The sequence below is a fragment of the Pan troglodytes genome, chromosome 17 (assembly GCF_028858775.2).
Source record: "Pan troglodytes isolate AG18354 chromosome 17, NHGRI_mPanTro3-v2.0_pri, whole genome shotgun sequence".
NCBI lineage: Eukaryota > Metazoa > Chordata > Mammalia > Primates > Hominidae > Pan > Pan troglodytes.
The window spans coordinates 68,216,265-68,235,430 of NC_072415.2; the positions used below are offsets into that span (position 1 = coordinate 68,216,265).

A 19,166-nucleotide genomic window follows, 5' to 3' on the forward strand; every position below is an offset into this window, starting at 1 on the left:
AATACAGGAAAAAAAAATAGCTGGGTATGGTAGCACACACCTGTAGTCCCAGCTACTTGGGAGGCTAAGGTGGGAGGATTGCTTGAGCCTGGGAGGTCAAAGCTGCAGTGAGCCTTAATCACTCCAGTGCACTCCAGCCTGGGCAACAGCTAGACCTTGTCTCAAAAAAAAAAAAAAAAAAAAAAGAAAAATAAGAAAAAGAAACCAGATTAAACATTCCTAAGTAATTCTTTTTGTGACTTTTGCCTGTTTATTAACTATCCTGGCTACTTAAAATGAATTTTTGAGTTATGAATACATTTAGATGGTTTTAAATTCAAAGAAGTCTCTTTTTTCTCAGTCACTTCCATCCCCAGCCAAACAGTTCTTATCCCCAGAGTCAGCCAGTGTTACCAGTTTCTTGTGTCCATGCAGTTTGCTTTATGCATTTACGTAAGCAAATATTCGTACACACACACACCCTTTCTATCTTATGGAAAGGCTGGCATATCCTCCAGAATGTTCTCTCTAGTCTATGAGTCTGTCTTTAATTTTCAAACCTGTACCTACAGAACACCATCATTCTTTCTTAAGGTTACATAGTATTCTACAGTATGGAATTTATCTTATTTACTTAAAGCAAAACCACAACCTCCCTCTTTAATCCTGCCCCTTGGGTTTGTACATAATGCTGTCCCAGGGCGGAGTATGATGACATTACTTGCTCTGGACTTTTGGTAACACAGGTGGTTTATACTGTCATAATGTTGAGTCACAATGAATTAGAGGTAAAATAAAACCCCAAAGATTTCTTCCCCTGCTCTTGACGTTCTCATTGTCATGTTTCTTGCTTCCTGTGTTGTTTCGGGCATCCGAGTGTACATACCACTGTAAAACCCCATCCTGTGGGACTTGGCCCGCCACCCAGTCTGATGAGATCTTTCAGGATTCTAATTTAGTCATCTGACATTTTATCCAGTTGTGTAGATCAGCTACAGATTGGATTAGCCTGCCATCAATATCCTCATCCAGATTTTCCTGGCTCAGAACGTTGCACAGAATGCAGCTAATAATAGAGCCCCATGACAACCCTCTGACACTTTCCTGGAGTTTTCTGATGATTACACTTTGTGTTTTTCGTTTTGCTTTTATATACATACATATGTATATCTCCTCACTCTGTTGCCCAGGCTGGAGTGCAGTGGTGTGATCTCAGCTCACTGTAACCTCCACCTCCTGGGTTCAAGCGATTCTCCTGCCTCAGCCTCCCAGGTAGCTGGGACTATAGGCACATGCCACTGCCCCCGGCTAATTTTTTTGTATTTTTATTATTATTTTGAGAAGGAGTCTCGCTCTGTCACCCAAGCTGGAGTGCAGTGTGGCATGATCTCAGCTCACTGACACAGCCGCCTCCTGGGTTCATGCGATTCTGCTGCCTCAGCCTCCCAGGTAGCTGGGTTTACAGGCACATGCCTCGACCCCCGACTCATTTGTTTTGTATTTTTAGTAGAGATGGGGTTTCACCATTTTGGCCAGGCTGGTCTCTTAACTCCTGACTTTAGGTGATCCGCCCAGCTCAGCCTCCCAAAGTGCTGGGATTACTGGCGTGAACCACTGTGTCTGGCCGGATGATTACACTTTGGATAAGAGTTAGCAGCTGGGCACAATATCCCACCCAGCCTTACCATTAGTTCATCTTCACATGATCATCTTGTCTAGAATAGATAGGAGCGTACTATTGGTGTTGCTGGCTGGTTGGCTGAAGTCTACGTACCCTGTGCAGGCAGCATATCTGAAGCTACTAACCTTATCAAAACAGGAAATAAGTTTGTCTGCATGTCTTACTCTTGGTGAAACTTAGCTGTAGATTATTCTCCTTTTCTAAGTGCTCACAAACTATTTAGTAATTATCTCTACAACTTTGGTTTGGATTGACGTCATGTATTCACTTCCCTTAAAATTATTTGGGTGCCCAGCTCATTGCTGGAGTCTAGGAAGTCTGTGTTGAGCAGGATGAGGGATTGCTCTGTGGCTCTCTGGCCAGGAACGGTTGCACATACCCCTTTATCCTTGTCATTCCCTGTGATCTGCCCTGCCTCTGCCCTCTGAGAGCTCCATCTCTGGGTATGACAGCTAATTTTAAAAGCAATGACAGTAAAGGGCAAGAAGAGAGCTATAGGGTACTGTGGAGCTTGTTGGAGGAAGACTTAACTAGCCCAGGAGCCCTGGAAAGACTTCAGGTAATGTGATACTTAGGCTGATCCCTAAAGGACAAGTAGGAGATCTGAGCAAAATTAGCAAATTGGTGGTTCTGGTAGAGGAAAGAACTATCATACGCTCCGTCTGTATAATTTACAGAATCCTTTCTTTCAGAGTTGGGACTTTTTCCCATCTCTGATCTTTGTAATTCCTCTGAGATGACCAGCAGTTTCTCTCAGCCATTGCAGAATGTGACAGATGGCAGAATCAGTTGTAGAGCCTGGATATCAGGCCATCCTGGTTCCTCGATATTTCAGGGTCTTGGTTCTCCTAGTCACTTTCTTCCAGTGGCCAGTAAGTGTTAGTGCAGGGGGCGTCACACTGTAGCTCAAGAGTGGATACTTATTTAGCAAGAACATCCTATCTACTCAGGAATAAGAAATAGTTATCTTATGAGGATTGGGCTAGTAGCAAATAAGGTATTGGTAGCAATGAAGCAAGAACTTATCTGTAAATGCATGGCTGAAGCATTTGGGAACATCCAGAGTTCCAGTGGAGGTGATCCAGAGGAGGCAGGGTTGGGATTTGATTGCCATCTGCAGAGGGGAAACTTTGTCAGTTCTGTGGCACTGTCAGGACAGAACCTGGGAATGGAAGGGGAATGGCAGCCTAGAGCATGGGAAATAGAAGCCCAGAAAGGATTCTGTTTGGCAGTGCCCTTCGAAGGCCTGTCCAAGGTCCAGGAACTCCAGCACCTGGGAGCCAGCAGCAGGAAGTCTCCCTGTTTGCGGAGATGGGCACAGCATGTGTTTGAATAATCAAGCTCAGCCCTGGTTCTGAGTGCATGCTCCTCATGCAGCCTGCTGATTGGTTATAATTTGCTTACAGAGTGAAAATGCTAGTCATTGGTCCTGAGCCCCCAGATCCATAAAACAGGCCATTTTCTCATTTTAAAATTTACAGCTCGTCGCTTGTCTTGGGTTTCTTAAGAGTTTTGTTCAGGCCAGGTGTGGTGGCTCACACCTATAATCCCAGCACTTTAGGAGGCTGAGGTGGGCAGATCATTTGAGGCCAGGAGTTGAGGCCAGCCTGGCCAACATGGTGAAACCCCATCTCTACTAAAAATACAAAAATTACCTGGGTGTGGTGGCACAGGCCTGTAATCTCAGCTACTTGGGAGGCTGAGGCAGGAGAATTGCATGAACCTGGGAGGTGGAGGTTGCAGTGACTTGAGATCATGCCACTGCACTCCAGCCTGGGCAACAGAGTGAGACTGTCTCAAACAAAAAAAGTAGGAGGGGGGGAGAACTTTGTTCTTGTGTGTCTTTAAGATGCTAGAAGCTATTCTGAGCCTACCTAGTGAGATCCAGATATGAAGCAACAGAACTCACCCCAGAGAATGCCTTCTTGGGGGCCCTTGGCAGCTCCTACCTTGTGAAATCTAGACCTCTTCTAGTCCAAACTACACTTCCCATCCAGAAACCCAGACTTGACTTTATTGAGAGAGGTCAGGGTTATGACTGCCATGAAAAAATCTAGAATTTTAGATCCTGAGCTATAATTCTTGGCTTTCAACCGAGTGCCATTGTTTATATGATCATTTTTAGAACTATACACACCCGATAATGCTTGTCTTTGTGATCTTGATGGAATTTAAAAATGTTTCCTGTCTTATGATTTAGAGATTCAGAACAAAAGAACCATTGATAAGTGGATTCTTTGAAGACCTTTTTAAGGGAGTTTTACCAGCTATTCTGGTAAAAGGAGAGTTTTTAATTAGTGGAAGAGAGTGACTGTGTCCTTTAAGCTCAAACTCTTCCCAGCTTATTTATTTCATGGGCCCTGCTCAATGACAGCCTCCTCCCCTCCCCATAATCATTGAATTACTGCGGATTCTTGGCATGTGAAGATCAAACATTTTTGATTGAGAGTCATTCTAAAAATCTGTCCACACGTGGAAGAATTTGCATTTTGGCTGAGATGCACACTTGAGTCATGGTAGATGTGAGTCTCCTGGGGGTGAGCATGTCCGTGACTATGAAACTGATCCCAGCCTCCACCTGCGAGTAACTCTGAACCTGCCACACCCCATAAACCCACCTGCTTACCCGCCTCTTCTTCAGTGATGGCTTTTATGGGCGAAATGGTGGCGGAATAGTGATATCTGCCAAGTACTTGGGAAAAACACCTCAAGTGCCGTGGCCCTGCTCTATTCACAAGTCAGAGACAGAGGCATCCGATGTCATTGAAAGAAAGAAATGTCATGCCAGCACTTTTAAGGCGTGGATCAAAACACCCCTTCACACGCGTGTGGTTCAGTGCAGGCCATGTGGAATCAGCACTGGAATGGACAGAAACCATTTGGGGCCTGAACGCAGTGCCTTTGGCATTGGTCTCCTGCAGCAGGAGGGTGTGGTCAAGGCTGTCTGCCAGTCCCTCACTCGACAGATGTCCTTGTTAGAAGGCCTCCTTCTTCCCTATGAATCGCAGTTGGCTTCTCCCACAGGGCATCCTTGGGGCCTGATGGATCTCCACAAGGCCCCCAGAGGGAGTTTTCCAGGTGGTCGGCCACTACCATTCCTTCAGCTGTTCTCCTTTCATTGAATTTTAGTTTCTTTTTCCTACCAGCTCTTCCTCTCCGAATATCTTCCAGTTCTCTTACAGGGACTCGGAGCCCTTGTTGGGATTTTCTGTCGCCTTGCTTCCTGAGTACTCTACCTGGTAATGCTGTGCCAGCTTTGCAACCTCGTTAGGATGCTGGCCTGTGCTGGACTCATCAGAGACTCCCAGATCTTTGTCACACTCTATCAAGCCACCTTCCCTACTGTTTATTTGCACAATGATTTTTAAAATGTCTTTGCAAGAATATATTTCTGCACTATTCAGTATTTGCTTTATTAGGCTTCATATTATCTATTAATTGATAGGCACTTAATTTGCATGCCAGTCTTTAATATTGCAGGTGAAATATTGATGCTAGAGCATGTGGTTATAATGAAGCCTGTATCATTTCCAGACAGTCATTTCCTGTGTCACTGTAACTACTTCACTGGAGTGACACTGTAGCTGAATTCCATAGTGTTCTCAATTGTTCTCAATTCCATAGTGTTCTCATGTGTTCTCAGTTATAATTGGGTGAAGTATAGGGGTCCCTCCCCTTCCTCTTTTCCTGCCTTCTTTCTTTCCTTTCACAAGGGGTTATTCAAATCCTGCTGCACTCTTCATTGTGTTAGTGCCCTTAGAGTGGGGTTTTGCTGTAGAACTTTCTGGATTATGGAATTGTTCTCTATCTGCACTGTCTAATACAGTGCCCGCTGGGAATGGGGTGGTGATTGAGTACTCAAAATGTAGCTAGTGTGACCAAGGAATGGAATTTTAATTGATTTTAATTACATTTAAACAGCCTCACATGGCTAGTGGATACTTTATTGGACAGTGCAGCCTCAGGGTCTAGTTGAGGAATTAAGACTTAACCTGTGAGAGAGAGAGAGAAAAAAAAAAGACTGTATTGCCTCATTACTTAAGTGCCAGAATACATGGTTGGTCTGAAGGCAGTCACGTAGCCAGGCCTCCCACGCTGGGTGTCTATGTCTGATCTCTCGGTACTGAGCTCTGGTTTCTGACTTCTAACTGCCCTGCGGGCCCTCTGGGAAGACAACCTCAAATCCAAGAAACCCCTAATCCTTTATTTCCCTTAGCCTACGACCCACCACTCCTCTTTATTTTCTACCAGCTAATAGCAGCAGCCCCCACTTATAACAAAACTGCAAACTTGAGCGCATTCCTTCTCTCTGGCCCTGTAAAACCAGTCTGTCACCCAGCCACATTCTTCCCCCAGCAGGAGCACTGGAGCCGGTCCCTTGTCCTCCATACTTATCTGCCAGATGGTGAAGAAGACCACATAATTAGCATCCCTGTCCTCTCCCTTTCACATGCCCTCTGTGCTGTCATCCAGGGTGATGGCACCCCTGAGCCACCGCTCACCTGGTTACTGTGTCTGCCGTGCATCCTGCCGAGGATGGAGCCAGGTGCAGGCCACACTCAGTTCTTGCACCTGCCCCGCTTCCCTGGCACACCAGCTCCTCCCAGGACATCAACTTTCTCTTCTCCTCCCTCATCTTTTCTCATTCTTGAAGGCCTGGCCCAAACTTTCACTCATCTGTGGCTTTCTCCAACTTCCCCACCTTCCTCCCTCTCCCTCTCCCCATCCCTTGTGTGTATGTTAATTTCTTCCTTCTCCAAGTTCCTGAAGAATATTACTCATCACATTATTGAATGTATCTCTTGTTGTGGTTACTCTTCTTATACATAATAGAAAGTAAATCTTGCAGGTTTGAACTCTGCGTGATTGAGTCATTATTCCTTGTATATTTTCAGCACAGGGCAGGCACTTTGGGTTGAGTCACTGTGTGGACTCAGAGCAATGGGGAATAGATGTTGGACAGGCAGGTACCAACTGGAAGAAAAGAATTGTGTCCCTGTGTAGAGCACAGGCTGTTCTTATAGCAGCAGTGAAGCTGCTTGTGGTGAGACTTCAGTGGCAGGCCAGGCAGTTTTAATTAGATTCATTTGTTCCTAGGGAGGTCTCACCAGAGCAGTGGAGAGGGACATTTTAAGAAGATTGGACTAATATGGTAGCAAGCGAATTTGGATGCAGAGACATTGCCTCACACCACCACCAGCTATACAGAGCATGGCACATAATAGGTACTCAATAGGTTCTGAAAGAATGAACAAATGAGCTTAAGCCTACTGGTGTTGGACCATCCTGCCATTAGCGATAACATGCATTGAGGCTGTGGAGTAGAGAACAGTTGTGAATTTAGAGTTTTTTCAGTGGCACATGTAAGTATCTCAGCATCACTTGATTGTCATTCTTTTTGGATTTTTTTTTAATTTCATACTTACAAATGATCATGTATCTTAAGTTTTCTGAAGTAGCCTTGGTTTCGCATTTTGACTGTATTTATTATGGTATCAGGTTCCATATTTCTTAAAAGTAATACTGCTGCTGCACTCACATTGAACAAGTCACCAAGCTCTGTTAATTTTGCCTGAAAAATGCCACTGCTTTGACATGATAGAAAACACAGGCAATAGTCTTTATTTCTCACTGCTGTTTTTTTCTTATTTTGAAGAATCACCCTAATACATAGGAAAATCTCGACTTAGCAAAGAGATAAATGAGACTCTAATTATTGCATTGGGTTTTTCACAATGTATGTTAGTTATCTATTGCTACATAACAAATTCGTTTTAGAGTTAGCAGCTTATAAAGCAACAAATATTTATTATCTCACAGTTTCTGTGGGTCAGTAAATCAAAAGTGGCTTAACTGGGTGGTTCTGACATGTGCCTTTCCACAGTGACTGGCATGTAGCAGGCAAGGGTCTCTTATGATCCTGAGTGAGGATGTCAGCCAAGGCTGCTGTCATCTGAAGGCTTGACTGGAACAGAAGGACCCATTTCTAAAATGAGTCACTCACATGGCTGGAGGCAAGAGGCCTCAGTTCCTTATCGCAGAGATTGCTCCTTGGGGTTGACTGAGTGTCTGCACATCATAGCAACAGCTGGCTTTCCACAGAGTGAATGATCCAAAAGAGAGGTGGAAGCCTAATGTCTTTATGACCTAATCTCCAAAGTCACACACTGTCACCTCTTCCATATTCTATTAGAAAGGAGTCACTAAATCAGATACCCATGGGAAATTACCCACCTCATGAAGAAAGAAATATCGAGAATTTGTGGACCTGTTTCATAACCAAACAGCATCATTTTTTGAAGGTAGAGTCACCTTGAGCATTTAAATTAGGGTTCTGCTCTAGAAGTCTATCCCTTTATTTTTTCCCATTTGTTAACCCTTTTTCTACTTGGCGTAATAGCAGCCATTACCCAGTAGAAGTTGAGAGATTTAGGTTGCACAGAATCCCACAGTCTTTTCAGAAACTCATATCCTTAGGGTGTCTGCTTGTTGACAGCATTGTAGAATTGAAACTTGACCACGTGTTATGTGTTGGGCTGCCAGTGGTGATCAGAGATGACGGTGAGTAGTCCGTTGAGTTAGGGCTGTTTGCCTCTGTCGGTGTCATCTGGGTTTGAACTGGACGTGCAGTCCTGGTGGGCTGCTTTCATTTCCACCCTGGGTCTTTGTTCTCACCACTCACATCTTACGCCTCTGTTCCACCGCTGTGTAAGAGGCAGCTGTGCACACACCTTGCCTCTGCCATTGACTGTAAGCTCCTGAGAGAGAGAGAATGTGTCTGGTTCAGTTTTGTGGCCCTCCTTTTTGCTAGCATAATGCATTGAACATGGTATCATTCTGCATTTTTGTTGAGTGTATAATTAGATGGTCAATGTGGAGAACTCAGAGGGATTTTAGGAGGGGGTGGCAGCAATATAAGGTTGTGGGACCCAACATTAAGAGAGGGAAAGGTGTAGCGGGAAGGCGTTGGTGTGGGGAGGGAGAAAGTCAAGAGGATTCAACCTGGCAAGAGTTGGAAGTGACAGGAAGATGTGTGGGGTGGGGACGCGATAGGACAGTGTGTGAGATTTTTTAAAAAATGCAGGCAGGGGAGGGATGAGTAGGCAGAGCATCGAGGATTTTTAGGACAGTGGAAATACTCTGTATGATACTATAATGGTGGATACATGTCATTATACATTTGTCCAAACTCATGGAGTGTACACCACCAAGAGTGAGCCCTAAGGTAAACGATGGGCTTCGGGTGATTTCGATGTGTGAATTGTAACAGGGATACTACTCTGGAGCAGGATGTTGATCATGGGGGAGGCTGTGTGTCGCGGTAGGGGGTACGTAGGAAATCTCCGTGCCTTCTGCTCAATTTTGCTGTGACCCTAAAACTGCTCTAAAAAGAGTAGTCTTAAAAATGCATGAAATAGGATCCTGTCTCAGGACTGGGGCAAGAGCAGGTAGGAATGGAAAGAGTGACTGTGGCTGCTGTGTAGCAGGCACACAATGGTCATGGTCCATATGCTGGCTTAGTTATTTTTTAAATTCAACTAAAGTTAAGTAATGTATACATAACTTACATATTTATGTGGTCCAAAAAACGTTGGTCATCTGTTTTAATCCAGAGAGTGTTTACCCTAAGCCTGCAAATGTGATGGGTAATAGCTAGAACTAGAAAAGTACTTTAGAATATGGAAGGCAAATACATGAATTAATTTAGGTAAGAGTGACTAAACAGTGGAAGTCCCTGACTTAGAACTTATTGTCCGCTTGGACAGCTGGTGTACATGATCCTGGGGTCACAGTGGCTCCCCGTGCAGGAAGAACACTATTTCACAGCTCAGATATCATCTTTTTAGGAGAGGACCTGCCATTGTGGAAAATAAGGATAAAGGATAACAAGTTACCTCCTTAAGACAAAGTCATAGGAGAAATGGTAAATTCCAGTATCTTGAGTTTTGAGTTGGAACTTGAAATTTATTTTACTACAAGAACACTGTTGATGGATTATGTATTTTATAGACTTTGTGGGTGGCCATGGGACTCTAGTAACTGCTTATGCACAGTTTATATGAGTAGGGCTGCTGGATTTCCAGATGACGCTCTCGCAACTGAACCTTCAGATTACCACCTGTTTCTCAGTTTGGACACTATTAGTGTGCTGCTGTCACTTATGGCTCGGGCACCTTATCTTGTTTTATGTCTTGATGAAGAATTACAAAATTCAGTGTAAAAGAAAAACATATGTAAAGCTTATAGAATCACCCCGTTCCACAATAACAATGCAGAACAATAGATTAATAACAGGAAGAGATGCTGAAACTTCTCTTCAGCCTAGTTTCTACTCTGATGTTTCTTCTCTGCATTGTATAGCCAATCTATGAATAATATTTTCATTGTCTAAGCAAAGCCACCTTAGCTAAATATTTAATTCTACTGGAGTCATAAACAGGGTTCAAAATATCACACATAGATTTTATGAAAGTAATAAACTGCTTCAGAAAGTAGAGTGGCTCAGCCTGGGGCCACTGCATCTGATAATTTGGTTACACACCTTGTCATGTGCTTCCTAAAAGAATGACGATGGCTGCTTATCTGTGTTTAAGCTTGTCATTTTGAGGAAACAAAGATAAGACATTTTTGCTGTGTCTCTAAAATGCTTGTGTAAACTATTTTTATAGAGTAATGCTTCAGAGAGGAGTAAAATTTCCTGCAACAGGTGCTTGTAAACAGTAATTGCTCAGTAAAGGTCACCTCCCAGCTGTTGCCTACATGTTACATAAGAGAACCCCTTCACGTCTTCCGTATTTGCAGCTCTGTACCTTTGTGAGTCACCTAAAAAATAACTCATAGGGTTGTTTATCTTTCTTTCTTTCTTTTTTTTTCTTTGAGACAGGGTCTCACTCTGTCGCCCAGGCTGGAGTGCAATGGTGCGATCCCGGCTCACTGCAACCTCCGCCTCCTGGGTTCAAGCGATTCTCCTGCCTCCATTCTCCTGCCTCCATTCTCCTGCCTCAGCCTCCTGAGTAGCTGGGACTACTGGCATGCATCAGCACGTCCAGCTAGTTTTATATTTTTAGTAGAGACGGGGTTTTCACCATGTTGGTCAGGCTGGTCTTGAACTCCTGACCTCAAGTGATCCACCCATCTTGGTCTCCCAAAGTGCTGGGATTACAGGCATGAGCCACCATACCCGGCAGGTTTGTTTTTCATATGACAAAATCAAGCCTGGATGGTGTCGTTAACGGTGAAGTTAAAATTTTTCTTTTGCTTTCCTTAATATTTCCGTGTTTTTTTCTTTCTTTCTTTCTTTTTTTTTTTTTTTAACAAAAGTCTGGTTTCTAAACCAAAATATTTAATGCTTCAAAAGGAAAAAAATGCAAGTAAGTCCAAAGAAATGATTCATTTTCCAGAGGTAATTACTACTAACATCAACCTTTCCAGGTCTTTTTCTATGCAGCTATATCATTGACATTTTTTAAAAAATGAGATTACATTGTACTGGAGGGTAGACTGCTATAACAACTTTTGGTTTTGGATGGGAATAAACAGAAAAAGTCTCATCTCCAGTTCATTTCTGGGGAGGGTCAGGAGGTGGGGGGTGCTTGGCTCTACTCCCTTCATATGATTTTCCCTTCTTTATCTCCAGGATCTTCCCCATTTCACGGAGAGACATGGATGAGAATGAAGGCTGCTGAGTGGGAGGGGCTTATGGGGCCAGTTTTGAAGAGGCCTCATACCTTTTGGCCACATTCCATTGGCCAGAACTTAGTCACATGACTGCACCTAACTACAAGGAAGACTGGGAAATGTAGTCAAGTTGCATGTCCGGGTAGAAAAGGGACACTTTTCTGTGGAATAGCTAGCATGTTTGTAACTCAATTTTATAAACCATTTTGAAACTTTTCTTAAAAAAAGCTTATTTCAGACACATTTTTAATATGCTGGATCTGCTCACCTCTCCATCTCTATCTTATTAAAAGTTCTTGCCAGAATCTCTGTCCAATTGTTCTCCCCCCTTCTGCCCTGTTCCCTCACAGCAGCCACAGTGGTTCTTTCAAAGACTGAAGCTACATTTTATCACTCGCCTGCTTAAAACTTTACAGTGATTCTCCCCCAATGGTCGGGATAATGTCCACCCTCTCCTGAGGCTGGCCTCTGTGGTCCTTGACCCCATCAGGTCCCACGGTGCCTGCATGGACTCTGCCATCCTTCACCAGCTTCCCCCCATCAAACGGGGCTTGCTGTCAGCTCTTCCTGCAACTCCCAGCCCTGCCTCACCACTCAGCCTTCTTCCTTCAGGCTTCAGCTCCAGTGTCTTTTCACCAAAGAAGCCTTTCCTGATCTCTCAGCCATAAATATTCCTCTCCCCAGTTGCTTTTTCCCTCTCCCTCTACTCAGTTGCTTTATTTAACTGTCATATTGTCTTTGGAGCACTTGCCACCATCAGAAATTATCTTGCATTATGTATTTATAGTCTGTCTTCCGCCTACTAGATGGTGGGTTGCTTGAGGCAGGAACTCTGTCTTGTTTACATCTCTATCTCCAGATAACGTGTTTGGCATGTGATGGGTACTCAGTAAATACTTGTGGAATAAAGAAATGTCACTACAGGTTCTCTATGCATTAAAATTTTTTAGAAATGGGGTGTTGCAGCCGGGCGCAGTGGCTCACGCCTGTAATCCCAGCACTTTGGGAGGCTGAGGCTGGTGTATCACCTGAGGTCAGGAGTTCAAGACCAGCCTGGGCAACATGGTGAAACCCCATCTCTACTAAAAATTCAAAAATTAGCTGGGCATGGTGGCGCACACCTGTAATCTCAGCTACTTGGGAGGCTGAAGCAGAAGAATCACTTGAACCTGGGAGGCGGAGGTTGCAGTGAGCTGAGATCCCGCCACCGCACTCCACCTTGGGTGATAGAGTAAGACTCTGTCTCAAAAAAAAAAGAAAAAAAAAAAAGAAATGGGGTGTTGCTATGTTGCCCAGGCTAGAGTGCAGTAGCTTTCCACAGGCGTGATCGTAGCGCACTGCAGCCTTGAGCTCCTGGACTCAAGTGATCCTCCTGCTTCAGCACCTCCCCGAGTAACTGGTACTATAGGTACTTCAGGTTTTGAAGCATGTGTAAAAAATACTCTAGCAGGGACATCATTTGAGCTGAGCAGGCCATGGAGGCATCAAATGATTAGCAGTAGGGTACAACTTGTTGTGAGAACCAGAAAAGAGCCTTGGCCTACATAACATCCTGTGCTAAAGAAAGAACCCTGACTCCCAGCCTGTGAGTGTTCCAGAGATGGGCAGAGCAGTCCCTGCAGCGCTTCAGGGAACAGGGAAGAGCAGCTAACCCCTGATGCTTCTGTAAGCACTTTGGGACGCCCTTTGCTATAGTAGGGTATTGTCTTAGTTATCCCTGACTTGCCTGATGTTACTTTACATCCCTTAATCCTTTCATGAAGACTGGCAAACACATTCAGTCCTGCCAACCTTGAAAGTAGGCCATGTTTGAAAGAACATTGGCACAAACGAGTTGCGAACATCTTCTTTACCATATTCATGTTCTTTACCGTATTATGAGGACACTGTGCTTGCCACATGGGCAGTCTTGTTTTGGGGATACGTGGTTGGATGGATGGTTGGGTGGGTGGAAGACTCCTGGAGTGTGAAGTATCTCAAGGATGTGTGTCCATTGCATGAATGTATGTTTGATCTATGCAGCTAGTTGACAAAGATCCACCATCCTGTACCCTCCATGTTTTATTTTTGCCCTGCCATTGTTCTCTTCGACATTCTATAATCATCAAGGTTTTCTTGCCCTCACCTAGGTCTTGACTAAACATGTTGGGTAAATGAATTTCATATTACTACTTTCTTGCACTGTCAGCCATTGTGTTCTTGGGGACTCCATCCTGAGCCTTTTTTTTTTTTTTTTGAGACCAAGTCTCAAAAACAATGAAGGCAGGTGACTGGTGAGGAGAGTTCCAGCCACTGGATTCTCCCTCAGTCCCCTGTGCTGTGGCCCTTGGTGACCCCTAGATTTCAGTGCCCCTGCCTGACACTGAAGTCCCTCTATAAAGAAGCCTCTTTCTAGCTAGCTAGCTGTTCCATCCCGCACACCCCCACAGAAGCCTTTTGCTGCCATTAGTAAGCACGCCTCTATTTTCTCACCTGTGATTGATCATGCATGATTGAGTTTTGTCTATTAAAGCAATTGATAAGTTACTAAAATGGCACCAAAAGAAATTAGAAAAAAATTGTTGCAAATGTCAGTGAAATCTTTTAAAAAATTGTTGAACTTAGAAGTGCCTCAAGTGACTAATGGAGGCTTAGGACTCTGAGTGGTGTCACAAGGAACCTTATGCACAGGGACACTGACATTAGCCTGTACTGTCACCCAGGCTGGAGTGCAGTGGTGTGATCTCGGCTCACTGAAAGCTCCACCTCCCAGGTTCAGCAATTCTCCTGCCTCAGCCTCCTGAGTAGCTGGGATTACAGGCGCATGCCACCATGTCTGGCTAAATTTTGTATTTTTAGTAGAGACAGGGTTTCACCATGTTGGCCAGGCTGGTCTCGAACTCCTGTCCTCGTGATCCGCCTGCCTCAGCCTCCCAAAGTGCTGGGATTACAGGCATAAGCCACCATGCCTGGCCCCTGAGCCATTTTTTATTCTTACTCTTAGGCTAGGTTTCTGCAGACCTTGGTTATAACTGCAGGCTCTACATTGATAACTGCTGAGTCTCTAACTCAGACCAGACGTTTCTCCCCATTTAGTGATACATGTTTTCCATCCAGTAGCTTCATAGACACCTTGGACACAGTGCTCTATTTCAATTTATGTTGACAGTTCATGACCCAAACTGGAAACCTGAGTTATCCTGGACTTCTGCCTACCACCTTCTCCTAAGCCATCTCACCTGTCCTAAATGTCATAGCCCTTATCTAGTTCTCTAAGCTGTCATAGGGTCCTGTACTGCTGGGCTGCTTGTTGCCTTCAATAGAGCCTGGAGCATATTCATGTCTGTATTTCAAGGCCCCGAGCATAAGAGCTTCTTAGGAAATATTGGAATGAATGAAGAAATGATGACTAAATGAACAAATGAACAGTTGATTGATTTCCAAGACACTTTGGGGTGGTTTCCATTTAGAATGGTTTTTATTTCTTTTTACTGGAACTAAGGAATTATTTTTGCTTGTTGATGCCAACATTCTAAAAGCACTATAATTTTGAAATGTTTTACCACATTAAATTCTTTTCTATTGCAGGTCACATACAAATATGTCAACTTCAAAGGAGGAATTATTTGTTATATTTATGCAAACTTGTGGCACTTGGACATTTATCTAGATGGTTTTTTGTGTATGATTGTGTTCTTGGTACAGCTGGAAAATCTAACTTTAAATGGCAGGAGTAATTGATCTTAATGACTTACTTTGAATTAAACTTGTGCTTAATTAACTTGGATGTTGTAAGTTTCTAGAGTCACAGACTTTTAGAGCTGGAATATTGCTTTTTGAACTTCAGTGTAAGGAAGAATTGCTTATGCTTGAATTGATTTGTTCTGTATCCCAATACTGGACTGAGTAGAAATCAATTACTTTAATATTGGATGAGAGAGTGATTGATTGAAGATCAGGTTTTTAACCTCTTTTTTTGTTCTCCTTCTCACAGGGAGAGTCCCGTATTCTCAGAGTAAAAGTTGTTTCTGGAATTGATCTCGCCAAAAAGGACATCTTTGGAGCCAGGTATGTTGGCTTTGTTTTTATTTCTGTGGACTTCTGAAAAATGACAAGCAGTTTTCAAATTCAGGCACACATCAGAATCACCTGGAGGACTTCTTAAGACAAAGCTGGCTGGGCCCCACCTGCAGGGATTCTGATTTAGGAAGTGATGCTGGTCCAGCTGGTTCCAGGACCACATTTTGCACAGGGCTTCTGGACTTAGCATCACGACAGTAGTTAACAGCCTGTTCTTCACATGGGCTGATTTCATGAGATTAGCTTCTGATGTTGTATTCTCAGTAGAAAAATACAGTTTGGGACTATGGCTCTGCTAATTTTAATCCTTCAAAAATATTTCTAACTTAGGGAAACATAAAAGTGTCATTTTGTTTCTAGGAGAACTGGATATTCTGGACATGTGTAATCTGAATTAAGAGATTTGGTGATTTGGGGCGAATGTGGTGATTTCTGTGGCATTTCTAGAAGTACCAGCAGGGAAGCAGCCAGATCTTTCTGTGTGTTTCAGCTTTTTTATTTTCAGTATTGCACTTGGATATTCCTGTATCTTTAAATCAGCCCTTTTGTTCCTATTGGCTGTCAGCAATGTGTTGCATGAAGTTATTGGACTGGGAGCAGGGTGAGGGTAGAGCCACCTGGCACTAGAATTTAACCAGATTTTGGAGACCAAAGATCTTTTGAACTTTAAACCTGGAATGGACATGAGTGATGTTCTAGTCCAACTTTTCCATTTTATGGTTGACAAAGCTTGAATCCAGAAAGGTTAAACTACCCGTGCAGGTCACGTGGGCCAGTGATGTTTGAGGAGTGACAGGAACACTCCTCCTGCCTCTACCCAGTACATTTTCCTTTGTGGCATGGTGGCCTGAAAATACTGTGAGTTTTAACAATGAAGGCAGGTGACTGGTGAGGAGAGTTCCAGCCACTGGATTCTCCCTGTCAGTCCCCTGTGCTGTGGCCCTTGGTGACCCCTAGATTTCAGTGCCTCTCCCTGACACTGGAGTCCCTCTATAAAGAAGCCCCTTTCTAGCTTGCTAGCTGTTCCATCCCGCACACCCCCACAGAAGCCTTTTGCTGCCATTAGTAAGCACACCTCTATTTTCTCACCTGTGATAGATCATGCATGATTGAGTTTTGTCTATTAAAGCAATTGTTAAGTTACTAAAATGGCACCAAAAGAAATTAGAAAAAAATTGTTGCAAATGTCAGTGAAATCTTTTTAAAAACTGTTGTACTTAGAAGTGCCTCAAGTGACTAATGGAGGCTTAGGACTCTGATTGGTGTCACAAGGAACCTTATGCACAGGCACACTGACATCAGCCTGTACTGCTGGTAGTGTCAGAGTGAAGCAAATCCCACCTGAAGGCACTCTCTCGCTTGACCGTGAAGTCACACTGAGTGGTTCACCATGTGCCTGCACTCATGCAAGGATAAGCCAGGTCTCTAGGCATGGGCAGAAGCATCCCTGCTTCCCTTCTCTTCCCTTTCAGAGCAACACTTTCAGCCATTTCCATGAGTCTGGGCTCTTGTTACCCAGCTGAAATACTGTTTCCTGAAACTCACAAATTTGCTCTCTACCAAAGCCCACCTTATGCCCTGCCTTTCCATGAAGCCTGTCAAGAAAATTCCAAGAAAGAAAATTTGATATTCCTATATCAAAGCGTGTGTCTTTCCTCTCCTAATCCTTCTTAGCTGCCACAGTAGGTGCAGTGTCATTTTAGCTTTTGCAGATGCATTACCTGGTGGTTTCCTAGTATTTCTTTCACTTGCCTCGATTGCTAGATTAGAAATTTACTGGGGACAGACATCTTTTTAATATCTTTCTCCTACTACTTAACATATAGAGCATCAAGGGAAAAAAAAACAAAAAGTATCTTTTAAAAATGTAAACATTTGCATGCCAACCGGTAGTGGATTGTGCTCTTAGGTTAAAAATATGTATTCTCACTCTTTCCAATGAAATCTGTAGTGCTGAAGGAGCAAGTTGGATTTAGAAAATTTTGGTTATTTCTTTTTAAGCTTGATTGGGTTTTTATTTTGTTTTATCCAAACCCTTCCATTAAAAAAAAAATTGATTCACATTGTATTTCTAAGCCAGTTAAGTAGATTTAAGGTTGAATTTGTAGTGGAATTAGGCTTCAAATCTTAGAAGAGCAAATTCGTACCTTGAATTTTTACTGTTTAGATAATAACAGGCAGGGTCATTTCTAAGGGACATGGTGGAAAGGAATATTCATGATATTAATTAGAAAGATAAATCGTATTGTGGCCAAGTGGACCAAGTGCCAGAAAATGCATCAGAAACTCTGAACCCTGGTTCTGGTCTTCATTTTCATAGATTGATAAGTAGGTGCACACATTCCTGCTTTCCTCCCTCCTCTGAAGTGCTGTAGTTCTTCAGGGACACATTTGCCAGTGGGTCTGAGATGCAAGTGTGAGGTGGCAGTGTGGGTTAATGCCATCTTGGTGTCTTACTCTGGAGTGGCACTGCTTATTGCCTTAAAATTTTGCCAGATGACCTGCATTCTCCCTCCATGCTATCTTGGGCAAATCCCTTAAAACCACTCATGCCACTGTGTATTAGTGTACAACAAGGATAACAGTTTCTTTGTAACTGGCATGTGGGGAAGAACCGCAAAGTGACTTCTGTCGGCAGCAGCTCTGTCGTGTTTTAAGGTAGTAGTCACCGGGCAGAGGTTTGGTAGTGTCCTCTCTGGCAGCCACCATCTCCTTCAGAGCCCTGGGCCACTGACATGCCTTTTCTCCAAGTCTCTTCCCTGAGTATTCCCTGCACCTCTGTGCCTGATCAGACACCTCATTCTCCCTTGGCAGCAAGAAGGCCGGGTAGGCATTGGAGCCCTTGCTGTAGACAGGATAATGGGTGGAAGAGGAAGGGCATTTTCATGAGAGGCAATTCAGAGCCTTTAAAGTGGTAGAAATCCTGTAGACAATGATGTGTTTAAAATCAGGGATTTGCATCTCTGGGACTCCAACTCCTTTGTTTCCAAGGGAGGTTCCCTGGGCCACTTGGCCTGAGGTTGGGAAGGGGTCGGTGGTTGCGGGGCAGAATGTGATGCCTGGGGATGCAGGATGGTCAGGGGTGGGTGACGGTGGAAGGAGTGGAGCACGTCATCTCTCCTTGCCCTTCCGAGGTGGTGATGGAAGCTGCCTACAGCTCCAGCTCAGAGGCCGGGGGTTTCTGGGGCCCTCGGTGTGGGGCCTCTCTCCTAGCTGGAGGTGGCCCCTTCCCCCTTGAGAGGCCTGTGCCTGAAATGCCCTTGTCCTTTTCGGCCGTCTCGGCCCCAGTCCAGTACTTAGGATCCAAGATCATTTTCAGCTCCTTCCAGCCAAGTCTCACTTTATTAAAGGAGCCTTTGTTCGGAGCAGATTGGATAACCGAGCCGCGACTCCACTTGAACATCTGAGCAGTTGGCCCACGTGGGAAACAGCAATGGCAGAGAAAGATGCTTCCCTTTGGACCATACCTTGAGGACAAAAAAGGGCAGTCATATAATCTGTCGTCTAAACTGGGACGCTTTTGTCTGGAATGAATGCGACATTGAGTGGGACGTCCGGACATAAGATGTAAATTGAGACTGCAGTCACCCTAGGTCAGAGACATCCAGCCTTTATTATCCGTATGGGGGAAAAAAATGGAATGTGATTTTTTTTCCCCCAAAACAGCTTTAAAAATGCTAAGTAAAAGAAAAAAATAAAAAGCACCTTTTAAAAAAGCAGGCCTCACATAAAATGCCACTAAGACATCAAAAGAGAAGTAAAACCCTGC

General features: G+C 44.0%; 1 protein-coding gene across 11 annotated transcripts in view; it reads left to right on the forward strand.

Moving 5' to 3' along the window:
- NEDD4L (NEDD4 like E3 ubiquitin protein ligase) overlaps positions 1-19,166 on the forward strand; it is a 363,613-nt gene that overhangs the window by 112,482 nt on the left and 231,965 nt on the right. For all 11 annotated transcript variants that reach the window (XM_001140979.7, XM_063795757.1, XM_001141065.7 and 8 more), the window contains exon 2: positions 15,312-15,385. In XM_001140979.7, the coding sequence (XP_001140979.1) occupies positions 15,312-15,385 (74 nt within the window). The remainder of the gene's footprint in view (positions 1-15,311; positions 15,386-19,166) is intronic.